At 35.4% G+C, this 20002-nt stretch overlaps 1 protein-coding gene across 2 annotated transcripts; it reads left to right on the top strand.

Annotated features, from left to right (window-relative positions):
- Positions 1-409: 409 nt before the first annotated feature.
- Positions 410-18937, top strand: LOC125193807. 2 transcript variants are annotated; one of them, XM_048091698.1, is made up of 27 exons: positions 410-865; positions 1279-1438; positions 2115-2207; positions 3800-3902; positions 4032-4203; positions 5999-6173; positions 6286-6414; positions 7194-7781; positions 7881-8513; positions 9988-10053; positions 10282-10386; positions 10459-10695; positions 12483-12530; positions 12624-12770; positions 13780-13944; positions 14031-14093; positions 14476-14586; positions 14686-14769; positions 14856-14903; positions 15674-15748; positions 16339-16434; positions 16778-16858; positions 16933-17004; positions 17342-17386; positions 17512-17595; positions 17676-17779; positions 18395-18937. In XM_048091698.1, exons 1-27 carry the CDS (start codon positions 660-662, stop codon positions 18492-18494), a joined length of 3990 nt encoding a protein of 1329 aa, XP_047947655.1. In that variant the 5' UTR covers positions 410-659; the 3' UTR covers positions 18495-18937. The 2 variants fall into 2 exon arrangements, with proteins under 2 accessions (XP_047947655.1, XP_047947656.1); XM_048091699.1 differs by lacking the exon at positions 2115-2207.
- Positions 18938-20002: the final 1065 nt, after the last annotated feature.

The following is a 20002-nucleotide window of genomic DNA, read 5'->3' as shown; positions in this document are numbered from 1 at the left end:
CCATATAGATTATATAAGCCTTATAATCAAAATCTAAGTATCTAGCTATAATAATTAATTAAAATACAAATGTAGCAGTAATAGATATTTTACTTATCTATATAAAATTATGCTTATAATCTAATAGAAATATAGTGAAATAAAACATAATTTCCTATATTAATTATATAGCTTACCTATAAAAAAAAGCTTAGTCTCGGATGAAAATGGTGAATGACACCCTAGATGATCGCAGAGGCGCACCGCACAGCTTATGGCATGTCTCGAGTTGAGAGGATGCATGACTCGTGCGTCGGCTCGTTGGGCGTGGCTGGGCCTGGTCGCCGAGGGTGGCACAAGACTCGTACAAATGATATTTATCTTCTTTGAGTAGGTGATCCACTTTGATTCTAACCGATTCAAATAGAAACCAACGGTTCTCAAAAAAATGAGGTATCCATCTTCATCAATATTTAATTCACGAGAGTCCGACGCCTTTCGTTCCCATTTAAATGAGAAATCCGTTCATAAACGTCAACATTAATATCATAATCCCAAATCCTAACCCCTACCAAATCTGATTACATTTCTGCTTCCCCAATTCAAAACCCTAGAAACCCTTTTTCTAATAATACCTACGCCTAGTTGAGGAATTATCCTCAAACTCAATCAACTATCACATGGCTAGCGCCCTGGCCAGGGACCAGGCGCTCTCCCTGCTCGCCGCGGCGAACAACCATGGAGATTTGGCCGTCAAGTTATCGTCATTGAAGCAGGCCAAAGACATATTGTTTTCTGTAGAGCCGTCGCAGGCCGCGGAGCTTTTCCCCTACTTGGCTGAGCTCCAGTCTTCCCCCGAACCGCTAGTCAGGAAATATCTCCTTGAGTGAGTAATTCATGCATAAAGTTTGTTTTTTCCTCCGGTTTTCACTCAATTTTAGTTGGCGGGAGGTTTTTTTTCGTTTATGCATGTTTTAACCTTTTAATTTATGACCTCACGTCGCCATGAGCTCATTTTTCAATATATAATGCTAGCATCAACCTTTTTTCCTATGGCGCGTAATGTTAATCGACATGTAAGCGCTCCATAGCGTAAAGGTTATTGTTTTTACTGCTGATGCAGCGTAAGTATCTGTTGCACTTCCATTAAAATGAGGCCTTTTTTGATATGTCTATCTTGACAACTGTCCTCATCTAAAGACACTACAATTGCAGTTTTGGCATATCTCGGTAGTTCTACTTTGTTGGATAATTGCCACATAGTTTGTTTCATCAATTAACTGTGATTTTGGTTGACAGGGTAATTGATGAAGCCCGGGCCAAAGAAAGTGAACATCTTGTCATATTATTTCCTGTCTTATTGACATTTTTGAAAGATAATAATCCAATTGTTGCAACACAATCTATTATCACTGGCACAAAAATTTTCTCCAGCGTGCTGGAAGAGCTGGCATTGCAGGTTTCTCTCTCTCTCTCTGCATGTGTGTCAAAGCAAGTTTGTGTCCATCTTTGTAGTCTTGGATGGAATTGTGTCTTTGGGCATCTCTGTCAAAGCAAGTTTATGTCCTTGATTTCTCTGTCTGCCTCAGTAGCTCTGTAGTTGCTATGTTATTGATAGTTGTTTTGTATATCATGTGTGAAGACAAAAAATGCTTTTTATCAGGAAAAGCTTTTGAAACACGATTTCAAATATCAGGCTGATCCTGTTGAATAATTTTCCCTACTCCCTAGAGACAAGACACCATGCATAGTAGTATATGGAGTATTAGCGATACCTTGTATCAGTATATGTTGATGCGTCAGCAGTTGTTTTTCTTATCATATAGTATGTCCTATACTTGAAAATCCTTGTCTCTTTATTTGCTTTGGCTTAATTTGCTTCCATCTGTTTTATGCTATTAGATTATTAATTTAAGCTCATGTATATCTATGAAATTTTAAAGCTTTTAAAAAAAATACTTATTATAGTTTCTATGGTGTGGTATAGTTCAGAGATGGTTTCAAGAGCTTTGGACAGGCTTGATCAAATTTATGGATTTACCTAATTAACTTCCATCTGTTTTATGCTATTAGATTATTGATTTAAGCTCACGTGTATCTATGAAACTTTAAAGCTTTATTTTAAAATATTATAGTTTCAACGGCGTGGTATAGTTCAAAGATGGCTTGAAGAACTTTGGACAGGCTTGATCAAATTTAGGGATGCTGTTTTAGGCATTATCTTTGAGGTATGTGTAATGTTGTTAACATAATGTCTTTTACTGCTGAAAAATGCCGATTACTACAGTCTCATATGGTAGTGCTTATGCAAACTTCACATTATGTTGTCAATGATTATGTGCAATGAGAAGCATGGTTTTTTTTTTTCAGCTAGAGATTTTTCATTCAACCCAGTGGCCCATGATGATATTGGCACACCCAGCCCCAAATTCGATTGAAAGTAGTTGTTAAGAAACTATATTTCTGCCCGTTCCCTCTCTACTGAACCCCATACCAAAAACCTTCTTAGTTCTATGGTTGACCACTATACAGTCACATAGTAATCTCTATTGATTTGGAAAATTTAAGTCCTTGGCACTACTCACTCTTCCAGAAGTACGTAAATTATGAATATAATCTATGTATTGTTCATTCAATTCTGAGTCTAGCTATGTATTTTTTGTTGTTTCTTGGCCACAACCTTAATAATAATCTATTTTCTCTCCTGTTCAAATGATGGGATATTTTTTAGGTGCTAGCATGCTAGTCACTTTTTGGTGCCCTTTGTCCTCAAAAGAATAATACATTCCAGATGCACTAATAGATGAAGATGCAGAATGCAAGCTAAAAATGAAGAAAGAGCAAAGATGCAAACACATATTAAACTGAGATTACATAAGCTGAAAATAACAGTAAGGAAAACAGTAGATGTGACTTGTGAGGAGTTATTTTGTTATTGGATATTCTGGATAAGAAACTAAAAATTCGATGGTGCCATAAAACACACCTATAATTAGGATGGACATTCACATAATATGCAACGAAAACCACTACAGTTACAATATACAGCTCCCCAACTTTGTTACAAAAACTCTTTACACACTTTAATTTTTGTTATCGTTGTTACAACGTATGATCTTCTGTCTTATTATGTATTGAGATTACTCTTTAGATGCATGCTGTCGGATCATGATTTAACCCAACTTTTCTGTTCTGTGTGATAGTTGCTTTTGATATTGTTATCACTTGGTTTGTCCTTTTACACATCAGCATACACATCAGCAGGGATGTGTTGTATCTGGTCAAGCAACTTTTTCTTATACTCCCTCTGTCCCATTAGAAATGAAACATTTGCTTTTTGGCACGGGATTTATGTAGTGTTGTTTTGTGAGTTAATGTGGAGAGAATAAAGTAAGAGAGATGAAAAAGTAGAGATGATGTTGTTTCCCTTTTAGGAAATGTTTCATTTTTAATGGGACAACCCAATAAGGAAAACATTGCATTTTTAATGGGAGTAAACTATTGAGCCTACCTAAGTGAAGGCAATTAGAGTTTCTCTATGTTCATTATGTAGTATCAGCTACTTTTCAAAGATTCGTAAGTATTGATACTCTGATGTCTAGAATCAGGTAATAGAGATGTTATTGTTTTTCAACAAATACCACGTAGCAGATTAGATATAGTGGCATCCAAACCTGTCTTCACATAACCAATACATCTGGCACCAAAACTAAGGGGATCATCTATCTAGATATCTCCATGTGGGAAGCTGTTGTGCATATTTCTTGTTTCTGTAGTCGAATTATTTTAAATTGTGGCTGATTTCTGGATCTTTTTGCAGGCGGGGCCTATTGGTCCTAAGTTGTTAGCGATAAAGTTTATTGAAACATTTATTTTATGCTTCACATTGGATTCAACTGAGTTTGATATGTGCAACCCTGAAGGTAAGCATTTTTAATGATATATTAATTGGAAAGCCATTTATAATGGATTGCCTTTTAACAACGTTCTTTTCATATATTTATATTTTCTGTATTGTTAATATGACACCTGCAATTTTGCTTTGCCTGTAGTGATAGCGAGGCAAGGAAGGATGTTTAATGTCTCATGGATAGCGGATAGTCATCCTATTCTGAATCCTCACGTGCTCATGTCAGATGCAAATAGACATCTAGAGATCTTATTAGAAATGTTGCTGTCAGCAAGTAAATTTCCTGGTTGCGTGACAATTACTGCTGTCAATAGGTGAGCGTTTTCTCATTGACCCTCACTATTTGTCTTGCAATATGTTGAGTTCTGGGTGATGTCACTTATTAGTTTGGTTAGATCTGAATGGACATTTAATTGATGGTTGAAATGATTGAGCTTTTTTTTGGGTTTGTAATTATGGTTGGGCCCATAAAACAAGACCCATAAACAATAAAATAGTCCTAACTTTAGACGCCTCAGGGGCGCTTCGCACTGACTCAGCACCCTGAGGCATGTGCCTCAGTCTGGCGAGTCTTAAGAGTTAAGCCTCAAACCCATCCACAAAGGCCTCCGCCCTGAGCATCAGATCCATCCTCAAACCCATCCCTCGAAGCACACAGCTTGAGCGGTTTTTACAGCACTAGTTACTGTATGATTCATATCAAATAAATCTACATTCATAGGCTTGGAACTTGGATACATAACATTATTATCTTTTTGGCATGTATCATTTGATGATATGATATATTAATCTTAATACAATTTTTTATATCGATCAGCTTATGTTTCCTATTTTCACATGGTTTGTGAGTTGTGACATCATTGATATTTTTTGTTACTAGTTCGATTTTTGTGACCTAACCAAATGGCATCATAAATGAAGAAAGCAGTTATATAGAAATATATGGAAAATAATTTGAGTTGTTATTTGTTAAGGCATGGTGGGTTGGACAGGAAAGGGTTGACCTCTAATAGCTGTCATGCCTTTTTCTCAACATGATATTTTCTTCAGTGCATCTTAGCTTCTGGAGATGAGTTAATGATGGTATCTTAGTTTAATTTGTAGACATGCTTATAAGTTGTTATATTAATAGTTAAAAGTTAATTCCGATTACCGTTAATTTTTTTTCCTTTTAACAATAATATCTAACGCATTCACACTCATAGTTATATGTTGATGTCTGCTTGTGTTTACATAATGTGATTACATTGTGTGTTTGATTGTGCATTCTCAAATAGACTTGTTCCAGAGCTGTTCCTTTACAAGTTTTGTGTTGTAACCATATCAACTCTTTGCCTGTGTTATAATGTTATCCCCTTCACTCATGCATGTTTATATCTGTGTCTGAGACCTGTGCTGTAGATTCATTAAGTGACTGTATCAATATTTTTGATCAAACAACAAACAAGGTGCTAAAATGTTTGTTGATGTAGATTTTCTTTAAAATTGCACCTATGAGGTAATCTGCATCATAGTGGAGTGCATGTAAAGGCCACCTCTTTTCTTGAGGGGCAACTAAAGTTGGCAACTTGTTTTAGCATAAGTTCAACTGCCTTTTTTGTGCTATCATTGCAGCATGCTGTCCAGCTTTTTAAGTGTGGCGTTATATGGCAGTATGCCTAGGTCTGCCAATCAAATATATATCTATGAATGGAGAAACTGAAAATTCTGCACAATCTTCACACATATAGTTATATTATTGGGAATCTACTTGATAAGTTAGATTATTGTGATACTTGAAGAGTATCACTTCTCTTGGTTTATTTGTTCTTAATACCATGGATGTACCCATCTAGTCCCTTCTCATACTTATTAATTGAGTGCGTATTATACTCTTTTATCTTTGTCACTGGAGCCATTTTTGTCTAACTGGAGCTGCTTCTTGTTATAATCCTGTGCCTAGATCAAATGTCTATTGTAAGTTGCGATCTTTGTAATTGTTTCTGTGGCCACATCTTGCAGATGCTTTTAATCTTTAATATGTATGAGTTTGTTGGTAGAAAACATTAACCTTTTGTCAGATGTATACCTGCTCTATCTGTTGACACAATCTAACATCGCTATGTCCAGTCTTGTAGCTATTGCAAGGAAAAGGCCTGTCTACTACAAAACTGTATTGAAGGCACTGCTCGACTTTAGTCCAAGTATGGAGATGGCCAAAGGCTGCCATACAGTCAGCATTCAATATTCTCTAAGAACTGCATTTTTAGGATTTCTAAGGTGTACACATCCTATCATGATCGAGGTAAAGTTCATATTATATTACTTTGCTGTATCATCATTCTTTTTACAGCATCAGAAAGAATATATCAATCACTATTAAAAATTCTTTTTTCGAAATTGATTAATTTTTCCAGTCGAGAGAGAAACTGCTTAAAGAGTTGCGAGCAATGAATGCTGGAGATGCTGCTGAGCAGGTTATCCGACAAATGGATAAAATCATGAGAAACAATGAGCGTGCTTCACGTGATCTCCAGTTCAATAAGGTACATAGGGACATGGAAGAACAGAAAATCTGTGTTATTTGGTCTCTTTGGTTGCCCATTGCCGATATTGTACATAAATAAAGGACAGAGAAGAGATCATATAAATTCCCTAACTACTGTAGTACTCCCTCCGTACCTCCGTAGTAGAGGCATTTCTTTTCGGCACGGGATTTAAGAAAAAATGTTTTGAATAAGTTAAGTAAAAGGAGAATAAAGTAGAAAGAAAAAAGGTAGAGAGATCAAGAGAGAGTAAAGTACTTTTTGCCAAAAAAGGAAATGACTCAGCTACAGTGGGACAACCCAAAAAGGAATACGACCCAGCTACAGAGGGACGGAGGGAGTACCTTAAATTCCCTTACCAGTGCATGTTGTTAAATAATCCAAAAATGCACAATGTTGAACAAAAGTGCATAAAATGCATTAACTCAAGAAGTCCATATAAATGCATTTTATGTTCAACATTATGCACCGATAAGGGGATGTATGTTGCTCCCTCCGTTCCGCCATAAGCTAGGCGTTTTTCTTTTGGCGATATTTAAGAAAATGATGTTTAGAGTTAAGTGGAGAGAGAATAAAGTATGATAGAGTAATTGAGTTATATTTTTGTCAAAAAAGGGAACTGCTCACTATAGGTGGGACGTCCCGAAAAGGAATACGAATCGCTTATAGTGGGACGAAGGGAGTACTATGAGAGGACTGCAATCTACATGATTTATATATATGTTTATATAATATATATACACGTTATATTTTTTTTGTAATTGAGTCTTTATCCTCAGGATGATCAGCTGTCAAGTCAGTTGCATATTTCAGGGGAGTTGACAAAGAAAAGGACAGCTCAATTGGACAATGAAAATCAGAATAATATCTTTGAAGCCTCTTCTAAGAAGTCACGTCACGGTCCCCATAACAATAAAACTACCACTGCTAGTGATGCAGGGCAGAATCATGTTAATGGAATATCTGCTAAGCCCCCTGTGTTGGATGGGGATCTGACTCCAGTGGAGCAGATGGTTGCTATGATTGGCGCTTTAATTGCCGAAGGAGAAAGAGGAGTCGAGTCTCTGGAGATTCTAATATCAAATATTCATGCCGATTTACTTGCTGATATTGTCATCACCAATATGAAGCACTTGCCAAAGAATCCACCTCCTTTGACAAGATACGGTAACTTATCTTTGAATCATCCTAGTGACACTAGTGATCCTGCCCAAGTAGTTGGATCAAATGGTTTTGCAACTTCTACGCAAAGTTTGGACCATTTGGCTCAGTTACCTGCTTCATCATTGAGCCCGACTAGTGTTGCAGATTCAGATACATTTGCTACTGCTAATCTATCTACAGATTCTAAACGTGATCCACGAAGGGTAAGTTTTTTCTTGGTGAGAGGGGAGGCCATCCCTATATATGTTTTTGTTTAATTATTTCTTCTGCAGCTGTTCCTTAACATTCGGTAAACCTTCCAGGATCCTCGGCGCCTTGATCCAAGGCGCTTGTTGGCTGCTACGGATATGCCCCAAACGTATGTTATGGAAGAAAATGTTGGTACTGTCCAACATCCGACTGTAGAGCCTGATTTCAATCCTGTCAGCTCCTCCAGTGTACTCTTATCAGTACCTCAATCTGTACCTGAATGTGCTCCTCAGCCTCTGCCCACAATTGAAACTGACATAAATCTTCCAGACTCGCCAATGACAATCGAAGTTGATGAGTCTATCCAGAAATATGAAGTCCATGATTTTGATGCCAATGTAATCACTCCAGATAAGGATGCAACCAATTATTTACATCTTTCACCATCTACTGGCAAAGAGGACATTGTTTCTCAGCCATCAATGGGTGTAGCCATGTTTGACGAGGCCTACTCCCCTTCATCAGAAGCATCTGATGAACTACCGCCAGATATTCCAAATGTCGAAGAATCTGAGAGTGCATCTGCTGAGTTGCCAGTGCTTCCCTTGTATATTGAGCTTGATGAAGATCATCAAATACATGCAAGAAGACTGGCACTTGAACGGATAATTAATAAGTACCAGAATTCACAGAGAACAGATATTAAACAAACACAAATTGCACTTGTCGCCCGACTGTTCGCACAGGCATGCCCTGAGATTCCCTTGAATAATTGTTGTTTTAGTGAAATTATTTTCGCTCTTATGTTCTCCTTTTCTGTTGGTTTCCATCTCTCAAAACAGAGGCTTCCTCTCCTGCTTAATATAGTCTTATGTTTCAATAGAAATTTTATTGAGTTGGATTTATTGATAACTGATTAAAGAGAATGTAAATGTTTACTCACTAGAAAGTAGATTCAATGAATACACACCACTTTGAGGAGAATGAAACACTATTAAGCTGTTAAGTTTGGATTTATCTTATTTCTGTTACTAACAGAGAAGCAATTTCTATAAGAGTAAATTTAATCATTACAGCAAATAATCTACTTGGTAATGAACTTAGGTCTTGATGAAATTATGTGGTTCACAAGCACAAAAGGTTCTCCATACAAGGTTCCATCTGCAAGTTTATCAATAGTGTTAATAGAGTTACAATTTTTTCAACTGCTACATGCAAACTATTTAGTTCCTTCAGAATTGGAAATTCATATATTAAATAATTTACTGTACTTATTTGCTAGGAAAAACAATTATGCTGCTGAACAACAAAATTCATAAAAATAAACATGTAGATTCTTACCCATTTTGTTGCTATTAACACTGAAAAAAACAGTCTGACAGATTCTGTATGTTTGTCACTGTGGATTATTGCTGCTTAAATGTTTAGAAGTATAATAATTTTACTTATAAAAGATTGTAGCAATTTCTTTTACAATGTGAACTTTCTTTCAGTTCTGAAGGAGATCAAAGGTAGTGCATGTAGCAGTGGAAACAATTATAGCTGTTATTATGCATGGATCAACTTAAAGGAAGTGTGAACAGTGACCTTTTGTGTTTGTAAACTAAATGGCTGAGATTATTGAAACCTAAAAGTTCATTAACAGAAAGTATCTATTTGTTGTTGCAATTAGCTTTTCACTTCTTTCATCTTTACTTCTCTGATAGCAATAGTATCAAAAGCATGACAAATATAAAATTAACTTTATAGAGTTCCTGGGTCTGCTCAAAGTGAATTTTGGTCATATAATCTGCTATCTAGTGATTTATACTTAAACACATGAGATTCGTTCGGAGGTATACAGAATAGAGGGTCTGGTCATCATGGATTATGGTGTCCTGATACAAAATGGTACATTGCAAATTTGCCCCATTGCTGTACTTCATATATACACTGAAAACTTGACTAAAATTATAAATGGCTCAATTCAAATCATGAACTACTAATCTAAGTTGTACATTTTTTTTCCATTGGCTTGCTAGCTATGTGTATCCCATACTACTGTATTTATTACAACTTTAACTTTTTAAAAAATCAAAATGGAATTTGCAGATCGCAGAAACAATATTGTATGAATTCCAACTGTCTCTTTCCGTAGCTCTGCTGTTACTTTACATTTCTTAGTAAAACTCTGTATCTCTGTCATTGGTCCTGAGTTTTGCCATGTCTTTTTTTTTGTAGATTGACGTTAGTGATGTGATTGAGATGGCACAGAAACTCATAATATCAGATTATGAACAGCAAAAGGTCTATCTCGATACCTTATGAACCTGGATTTTTCTTTGTGTTTCCAACACTCCTAACACTCTAGCTCCCATCTTATTCTTAACAGAATTATGTGATATAGATTTAATTGTTACTACCCTTCACATCAGTGCTGCCTCTGTAAAATGAACAATAGTCAGCTGAGTTGTTTTTTTCTCATTAATTTTTGAACCCTTACTGGTTAGTTTTTCTTGATTATTTTGTTCTCAGGGTCACGAGCTTGTGTTGCATATCCTATACCATCTCCATAGTCTTGTGATCTCAGACTCTGCATCATCTGCTGCTGCTGTATATGAGAATTTCCTTTTGGGAGTGGTAGGAGATCTTTTAACTTATCTATATTAGTGTTGCCCAAAAAATATTTGATGCTTTGAACTTCAAATGCAGGCAAAATCTTTGCTAGTGGATTTACCAGCATCTAACAAATCTTTTAGTCGACTTCTTGGTGAAGTTCCACACATACCTGATTCTGTACTGGGGATGTTGGATGACATGTGTACCAAAAGTCATTCTGGAACCGATGGTCGTGATAGTGATCGTGTCACTCAGGGCCTTGGTGTAGTGTGGAGCTTAATTCTTAGTCGTCCTTTCATTCGTCAAGCATGTCTCGATATAGCTTTGAAGGTAACTTCCTCATGATATGATGCTAAGAAGTGACAATGTGTAGATTATTTTGGAAATTATTGGATTAATTACTCTGGAATTGATACTGTTTGGTGTCTTAAACTCAGAGTCTCTGTCTTCTTCAGTTAAAACTAAAAATGCATGGTAACTAATTGCATGAAGGCTTGTATTTCTATACAAAGTCATGCAAGAAGCTTAGGTGTTGAAAAACTAGGGATTGCTGAATTTAGTTGGGAGGGTATATTTATTAATAAAATTAACTTAATTCTGTAGTTGTATGCTGGATTCAAATCTGGAATATTAGAATCTCTCAATCTAGATAGCTGATCAAGAATGCTAATTGTCAGTATTCTCATCAATAAATATTACAGATGCTTAGACTTCCGCATGGCTTGATTGATGGATCAGTCCGTTAATATTGCTTAGAAAAGATGATAATATTATTACATAGCTGTATCAATATATACCTCCAACGGTACTATTGATGACAAACGCTCATTTTAGTCACATTATCATTTTCAATCATTCATATTGGAAGAGTGTTATGCAAAATTAGTCTTTGTGAGTTCTTGATTGTGAACTATGCTGGTCGACATAATGTTTTATGTCTACAGGGAAAATATAGCATAGGTGAAGTGAATGCTACCATGTCTTGATATTAAGTTATAGTTTTATAAAATGAGACTACACTGCTTGTCTTTAGTTTGTAACTAGGAATTTGGCAATAGTCTAGCCTCTGTTACAAAACAGTTACTGAATGGCGCATGCATTTGTTTTGAATAGTCATGTCGGGTTGTTCGGGTATCCTTATAGTTGTAGACTTCAAGTTCAACCTGATCCCATGAAGTCCTCATTACACAATAGTACCAAATGAATATCATTTAGTTCTAGTAAATCCAAGTAGCAAATGAGTACCTTTAGTTCTAATAAATTCCTTCTATATTCAAAAGTGCTGAGTTAGAGTTTCACCTCTGGATATGTTTTCTTGGCTTTCATAAAGTTTTGGGACCTAAGATAAGAACCAGTGAAGTCTAGAAAAAACAAACAAATGGAAAAAAGAATCAGGGGGAAATGCTTATATTCAATGCTGTATGCTGATCATTATCATTGTAATGTAGCTTTACTAATGCAATGCTCCCTCTGTAGTCTGTACCACTCTAAGTGGAGCATTTCTAATTCGGCACGGGATTTTATGTAGTGTTGTTTTGTGAGTAAAGTGGAGAGAATAAAGTAAGAGATAGGAAAAAAGTAGAGAGAGTGATGTTACTATATTTAGAAATGTGTCATTTAGACTGGGACATCACAAAAAGGAAAATATGTCACTTAGAGTGGGACGGAGGGAGCAACTAATAAACTTTTGTGGTAGATGGCGAATGATGATTTTGAAGGACACAATCCTTATACCTGATGATTTGTTAAAGTAATTGAGTGAAGAGGGCATTATAAATTTGGCACCCAATATCTTGTAGAAGAGGAAATCCTGATTCGTTGAGTACTTCCTAATATGTCCTAGTTTATCTTGAACTCTTGTCTATTTAGCGGCTATTGCAGTTGTTTCATTTTTCCAGATTTTTTGCATGTGCCCTGGAAATGATTACTTGTTCATTTCCTGCATCCCCTATCCAGCAGTTCAGATGATAGCAAATTGACCTTGAAGATAATTTTCCATTGTATGCTAGTAGCCTAGTTCAAACTAGTATGATCTGTATACAATTTCTTTTGGCAGCTTTTGATTTCTTGCTGGTCCAATCTGATCCCCTCCCTAACTTCATAATTCCACATGGCAGTGTACTGTGCACCCAAAGGATGATATCCAGGCTAAAGCTATACGCCTGGTGAGGAAGCTGCCATCTATCTTATTTTTCCGTTGTCTATGCACCTGTTTCTGCTCTAAATTTCTCTACCTTGTTTCTATGTGCCATTGTCAGGTGTCAAACAAACTATATGCAGTCAGCTATATTTCTAACAGCATTGAGCAATTTGCAAAAAACATGTTCTTGTCTGCTGTAGATCAGCATTCTTCAGATGCATTGCTATCAGAGTCTGCAAATTCTGACAGAAGAATTGGAGGACAGGTTCGTTACATGTGATCTTATTCTCAACATTTATTACTTTACTTTTAGGACAAATAATATGTTTACTCTATCTTTGTTTCGTTCTCTTTATTATTGCTATTATTATTATTATTATTATTATTATTATTATTATTATTATTATTAGTATTAGTATTATTATTAGTATTATTAGTATTAGTATTAGTATTAGTATTAGTATTATTAGTATTAGTATTAGTATTAGTATTAGTATTAGGATTAGGATTAGTATTAGTATTAGGATTAGGATTAGGATTAGGATTAGGATTAGGATTAGGATTAGGATTAGGATTAGGATTAGGATGATTATGTGACGTAACCCGTGTTGTAGTGTAATGTTGCCTTGGTTTCATGTCAGTGTACTGGAAGATCGAGTTCCTTATTTTTGATAGATTTGTTAGTTGTACGCTATTGAGCTTTATAACTAGGATCCCGCATGGACTATGTATATGTTATTCTTTCAAACCAAAGAATTAGTATACTATGCTCATGGATTATTCATTGTTTTTTCTAATTAAAGAATGTTTTCTTCTCATGGGATCATTGAATGAGAGTTTTCAGTTGAAGTGCACCTGTTTTTCTGTTCTTGACCACATACCACAAATCAATTTCACTCTGGAAGATAGATTTAAGTAGGTTCTTTCTGTACAGATCTCTCTTTCTAAAACCCAATTTTTCTAATTCTACACCAAATGTTGCAATTATATAGATTGACTTCATCTGTATCGTGATTCTCTATAAAAATTTTCTAATTCTATTGTATGTTTCTTCATAAATACAACCATTGTAGGCTCAAGCATATAGACTGACGGCATAATCATTTTCTTATATTTTCCACTTTGTTACACTTTTTTTAATAAAATTAAAAAAAGAGGAACCAGACATCACAATATACAGAAAAAAAACTAATTGACCTTTTGTAGTACTTGTAGCTCGTTAAGTGTATCTCTTTAACAGTTCAACCATTCCTTTACGTTTAACGTCTTTTTAGGTAGAAAGTGCAGAAACATCCACTAGTGCTTCTCAAGTTTCTGAGCCTGGGATTTCTCCAGATGAGACTATGAAAGGAGTCCAGGATGCATCCCTGGATGATTCATCAAATATATTTTCTCAAGCTCACAGGCTCATGTCCTTATTTTTTGCACTCTGTGCTAAGGTTGGTGGAGATAATATGTGGAGTGATGTATCATGCACATTTCTGCTTGCTTATGCTTTTCTGATGTTTCCTTTGTTTCTTTGCAGAAACCAGCTCTTCTTCAACTTGTTTTTGACAGTTACACCCGTTCTTCGAAGGCTGTTAAGCAGGTCTTTATCTATAATATTTAGTTTAAGAACATTTATAATTATTCAGCGAAGTACCTCAAACTTAATGGGACTGTCGGGACCAACTTCTGTACATCTATTTTATGATGTTATCTGGGGTCATGCTGTCCATTGTCTTTTCTAGCTCTCTGTTCACTATTTGACTGTGAATCTATTCTTTGCAATATTGACTTTTGTATATGTAGATCTTAGATTCTGAATTGATGAAAGTAAAGTACTATCAGATGTAAAATAATTCCTACTGCTTTACTTAGTCAGAATTTGTTGCTGTTTCCTGCTTATTTGCTTTATGGTGCAATTATTTCTAATAGCTTTTACTAGCTTAACCTCTTCCAGCAAGTCCTTTAAAAAAATTGTTGTGCAGGCTGTCCATCGTCATATAACTGTTCTGATGAGGGCTCTAGGGTCATCGTATTCAGATTTACTTCATATAATCTCAAATCCTCCTCAAGGAAGTGAAGATTTGTTGACACAGGTTGCTTGTCCTATTCTTCTCAAATTGTCCATAGTTCTCTAGAATTTTCTTTTTGATTCTGCTCTTCCCGAATGCTGATAATTTTGGTTTCACCTGAAGGTTCTTCATTTGTTGTCTGAAGGGCGAGCACCACCTACAGATTTGGTGGTGACTGTTAAACATTTATACGAAACTAGGCTAAAGGTTCTTTTTTGGGTGTCCTTTGTATCTTTACTGCTAATTACTTCACCTTATGATCTTTTGGTCATTATGTGAATTTTGTCTTGCAGGATGCTACTATTCTTATTCCTATCCTATCAGCCTTCTCTAGAGATGAGGTGCTCAGTCTTCCCTATTTTCTGAAATCCACTTATATAATGAGTCTATAGTTCAACATTGTGGTTCTTTTACATTTATTGACATTGAAGTTTTATGTTGAAGCACAAACCATTCCCTGCATGAGATTTATATTGAATTTTTTAAAATTTGCGATTGTAAAGATCTAATAAATTAGCTTTTCTTGTGTTCCCACTAAAGATAACTTGGATGACTTATCTGGGAGTGTTGTTACTGTTGTATAGTCAAAAATGATCACAAATATTAAGAAATCATATGATTGGATTCAAACATACATAGACAATTTTTTGCTTGAAAATGTCATTTTCTCAAATCCCTGCTTGCTTTGATAGTTATTTTTACATCTCTTTGCTGTAAACACCGATTGTCTTTAAGTTCAGAACCTCCTATACTTGTTTATGAGTTGGTCAGAAATTATCATCTGACTCTCCAGTCTCCTGTAAATTATAGTAGTACTGATTTATGAAAGTGAACCAATCTTCAAGAAAGTTACCTACTTCACCTTTATTGGTTGGATATCATTAGTAAACATTTCAAGATCTGTTACTATCACCGTTCCATAAAATCTAGTCTTTGGACATGTGAGAATTGCCCAAAAAAATGATTCTTGGTCCACTCAAATTTTCAAATTTATCTATTATGAAGAGTAGAAATCTGCTCTCTCAAAAATAATTTTAATTTGCTTTTCTTACATGCCTTTTGTTTTCATTTAAAAAATTCAAGCAACAATTTATTATTTTTGTGGTGCCAGGTTTTACCTATTTTCCCTCGGCTTGTCCAGCTTCCTTTGCCTAAGTTTCAAATGGCATTGGCTCATATATTACAGGTACATATGAGGTCGATAATTTTAAGACTAACAATTTGTTTTTGGTTCTTTAAATTGCACATATCGTAATGCGTTATATGGAGTAAGAAAATAAAAAAAATGAGCAATCCTTCTGTTTTGGGACATTATCGGCTCCATTGGATTTGATTTTTTTTTAAATTTTGGATGACTGTCAGGCTTATATTGATAAATTTGTCTAGTACTCCAAAAAGTTGTCAGGCTTATTGTACTTTTGAAAAATTTGTCTAGTACTCCAAAAAGTCCTTGTCAACTGTCAGGCTTATATTGATAAATTGATAAATATATTAAAGCAGATCCACTTTCTGCGAAGCAACTTCATTCCTTATCAAAGTTGTACAAGCAACTAGAAATAGGTGTAGTGATGAACCCTTAGCATGAGACTGACATCAAAACTGGTCTAGTAAACTTGTAGGTTTTGAGGAATTCAATATAGATCATTGTTATGGCATCTGTTGTGCTAAAGTAAATATGAAAATGGGATACTGTTGATAAAAAAGGTTTGTTGGAATTTTGGTCAAGTTTCTCTCAATGTCTCATGTTTCTAAGATTTCAACTGCTTTGGTCTACAGGGTTCTGCTCATACAGGTCCTGCATTAACGCCTGTCGAAGTCTTGGTAGCAATCCATGACATTTCTCCTGAGAGAGATTGTCTTCCACTGAAAAAGGTGTTTATCTGAGCCTATTTGCATATTTGTTGTTATTAGTGATCTAAAAAAGAAGTTTAGTTTCATATAATATGAAAAAGCATGTATTTCTGATATCAGAAATTATATGTAATCCGATCATTCTTTTATTAAAATGTGATTATTAAGCGGATGAACTGGATTCCTACTATAGTTTTTTATGCACCCATAGTTCCTTTGAAAGTTGCTCACGTTGCCATGATTCTCCATACAAGTCCACTTGATTGCCTACTATAAAATCTCTTGAGAGTCTGTCATATAATTTTGCAAGTGAATTATCTTGTTTATGTTCTTATTCTAATAGTCTTATGTAATTGTTCTTCAGATCACAGATACTTGCTCAGCTTGCTTTGAGCAGCGCACAGTTTTTACACAACAAGTCCTGGCAAAGGCCTTAAACCAGATGGTATATATATGTTTTGTTCATGAATGCAAGTGCTCCCAATGACACTATCAACATTGCTCTTTTTTTGTTTTCAGGTTGACCGAACTCCACTTCCCCTGCTCTTCATGAGAACTGTAATTCAAGCAATAGATGCTTTTCCGTCACTGGTAAATTCACTGCCTCTCAATCTGTCTTGTGGGCCTTAATTGTAATCACAATCTGTAATATAGCGGTTATGATCTGTTGATCTGAAGTTACCGATGGTCCTCGTAGGGTTGTGCTTTTGAACTTCATCTAATGTTCTTCTTTAGTTTCGGAAATAGTATATGCTAGGTGATGTCCTAGTCCTGTATAACCTGTAATGTCTTTACTGGAATCCTGGCTAGTTGTGATTGCACTGACGACACCTGGATTTCGTCATGGCTCCAGTAGTCATTAGCCACCATTTAAATCTTTATAAAGGACCAATTTTTTGTTGGTATTTACCCGTCTGATTCATTGCAGGTTGATTTTGTCATGGATATTCTTTCTAAACTTGTTAACAGGCAGGTACGTCGCGTATCATGTGAAGTTTCTATGCCCCGTTAACTTTGCAGAACTTTATGATTATTATTGACTGTGTCTGTGGTTAGAGAATTATTAGGGAACTGACTTTATGTTATGGTAATGGGCAGGTTTGGAGAATGCCAAAACAATGGGTTGGCTTCTTGAAATGTATCTCTCAAACACAGCCACATTCCTTCAAAGTATTGCTCCAGGTATTTATGGTTCGCTTGTTATGTTATTGTGATCCCTTATTGTTTTGGTTTTCATACGAACTCTATATATCTGCTTGCAGCTGCCGTCTCCTCAGCTTGAAAGCGCTCTAAGCAAGTATCCGAATCTTCGTGGACCTCTTGCTGCATGTACAAACCAATCAAGTATTAAAACCTCTGTGCCTAGGTATGTGAAACTTGTGTAGAGGTTCTCAGCCATTGTGTTATCTAGTATGTCTCTTTTCAGCACATAAACCGTATGTATGAAACCCCTCTTGAACGATATGACAGTCAAGAAAATAGATGCAATGTTTTTTATGGCAAAATGGAAAGGAATAGCAAAATAAAACCCTCTTACTTCTTCACAAGGATCACAAGGTGAAAAGGTGTTGCTTAGACTTGTTAAAAAGAGCGGGACACGAATGCTTGGGCAAGAGGCATAATTCTTTACAATTTACAGTCCGTCATCTATATATATGTATATCATTTAAAGATAAGATTTCTAGACATCTAATCCGGTAAGCCTACTCATTGTTCTGTTACTTTATGATGTCAAGTGGAATATGAATCAAACTTCTCAGAAAACTCTGAAAGTTGGGGACACAAAATAAGATTTAACCCTAAAAAGAATGTGCACGTGTATAGTGCAGGCATCAAAGGTGTTGTGTGAGAAGAATGAAAAGGAGGGAACTAAGACAATGCTGTATATATGGGAATGTGTGTATTGAATTCCTTACCTGCACGGGTTTATGACTATTATTCCGCTCTTGTAATACAGTTTATATGTTGGTAACTGTGGCAGGACAACCCTAGTGCTTCTTGGCCTTGCATCTGAAACACAAATGCAGCAACCGCACTCTGTTTCGTCTCTGCATGCCTCCGATGGCCCAACATCTACGTGACACAAGCAAACTGGAACAGAAAAGTTGTACAGGTTGAAGAACAATCAGGGTGATCATGTCACGTTGCTCAAATGGCTGCAGGGAGAAAGAACACTTGTGCACTCATTACCGGGGTTCACCTCAAATTTGGTGCAGGACAGGCAGCAAAGCATGGCTTGGAGCTGAGGTTTGGAATTCCTGCCTCGTATATTTGGTGGGTAGTAGTCCGTCTTTCCCTGCTCGATGAGGGAGCCGTGAGTCAAGCGATGGTTCCTCCATATGTTTCTAGTTATAATTGTTCTTCTTTAGGCATTCTCTGTAATCAATAACCCCCTCTTTATTTTTTAAAATGTATGGCCTTCTGTATTTGTAGGCAAAGGACATCCCATTTACAGAGTGTAGGATGTTTGAATGGTATATCCATCATATATATATACACCACACTACAGAATTCCCTCTCAAAATTCAAGTGTGTGGCCTCTCGTCATATTTAACTGCTTATATAGTTATATGCCGTTTTAAATTGCAAAAAAAAAGTGATAAACGTACGTGATTGTATGTACATAACCAATTTTTTTTTAACATTTTACGATGAAAATCGTTTTATAAACATTAATTGATTTAAATAAATTTCATAGTACTAGTCATTTTGCAACATTTTAAAAAAAATTACTTAAATATTTGTATATTTAAGAGAAAAAATATTTTCTTACTAAATATTGTATAATTAATTCAAATCAAGATCGAAATCATGTTGCGATTCAACATAAAATTTTTATATTTAAAAATTTAAAGATATTATGTACATATACATTTATCATTGTTCAAAAAAATTATAGCACTAACATTTTAAGTTTGTTCGACTGTTATAACTTGTTATCATATGATTATAGCACTAATATTTTAACGTGGCTTAAAATTTAAATGCACCGTTGAGTTTTTTTTTCTCTACAAAGAATTAATGGGGATATTGTTTACATCTATAATCATTAAGGCTCACTTGCAACTTTGTTTGTTTGCCGAAATTAATAGAATTACTATAAATTACTGATGAATGTATCCTTGTAGGGTTTTTTTTTTGAATCTACGGACATATTTTTAATTAATTATATTGTGTAAAAATATCTGAAGAACAATGCGTATGCTCACTTTTACAAATTAAATTCTGGAGAAATTACTGACAAAATAAATTACGTCATGTGTTACTGATGGGACCTAGTAAATTTACCACGTTTTTTTGTGTGAATATTCAAACCAAGAAGTATTAACTTATCCAACATGTGACGACAATATATAAAAAATTATGACCATGTTCAGTGAATTAACTTAGCTCATAGTATTTGTCTTTAACCTACGATGGTAAAAAATGTGATGGCAAAATTAACCACATTGAAAGAGAGACAAAACAATGCACGTTTCTATATTCCACCTATGCTCCCATTAATTCATACTCTCTCCATCAGCTACTAGGAGTGTGTTAAGAAAAATGGAAGAAAAAAAGTTAGTGAATTAGAAGTTCTACTTGTATA

The sequence above is a fragment of the Salvia hispanica genome, chromosome 6 (assembly GCF_023119035.1).
Source record: "Salvia hispanica cultivar TCC Black 2014 chromosome 6, UniMelb_Shisp_WGS_1.0, whole genome shotgun sequence".
NCBI lineage: Eukaryota > Viridiplantae > Streptophyta > Magnoliopsida > Lamiales > Lamiaceae > Salvia > Salvia hispanica.
The sequence above is the reverse complement of the archived record's forward strand: the minus strand, read 5'-3'. Positions and strand labels throughout refer to the sequence as shown.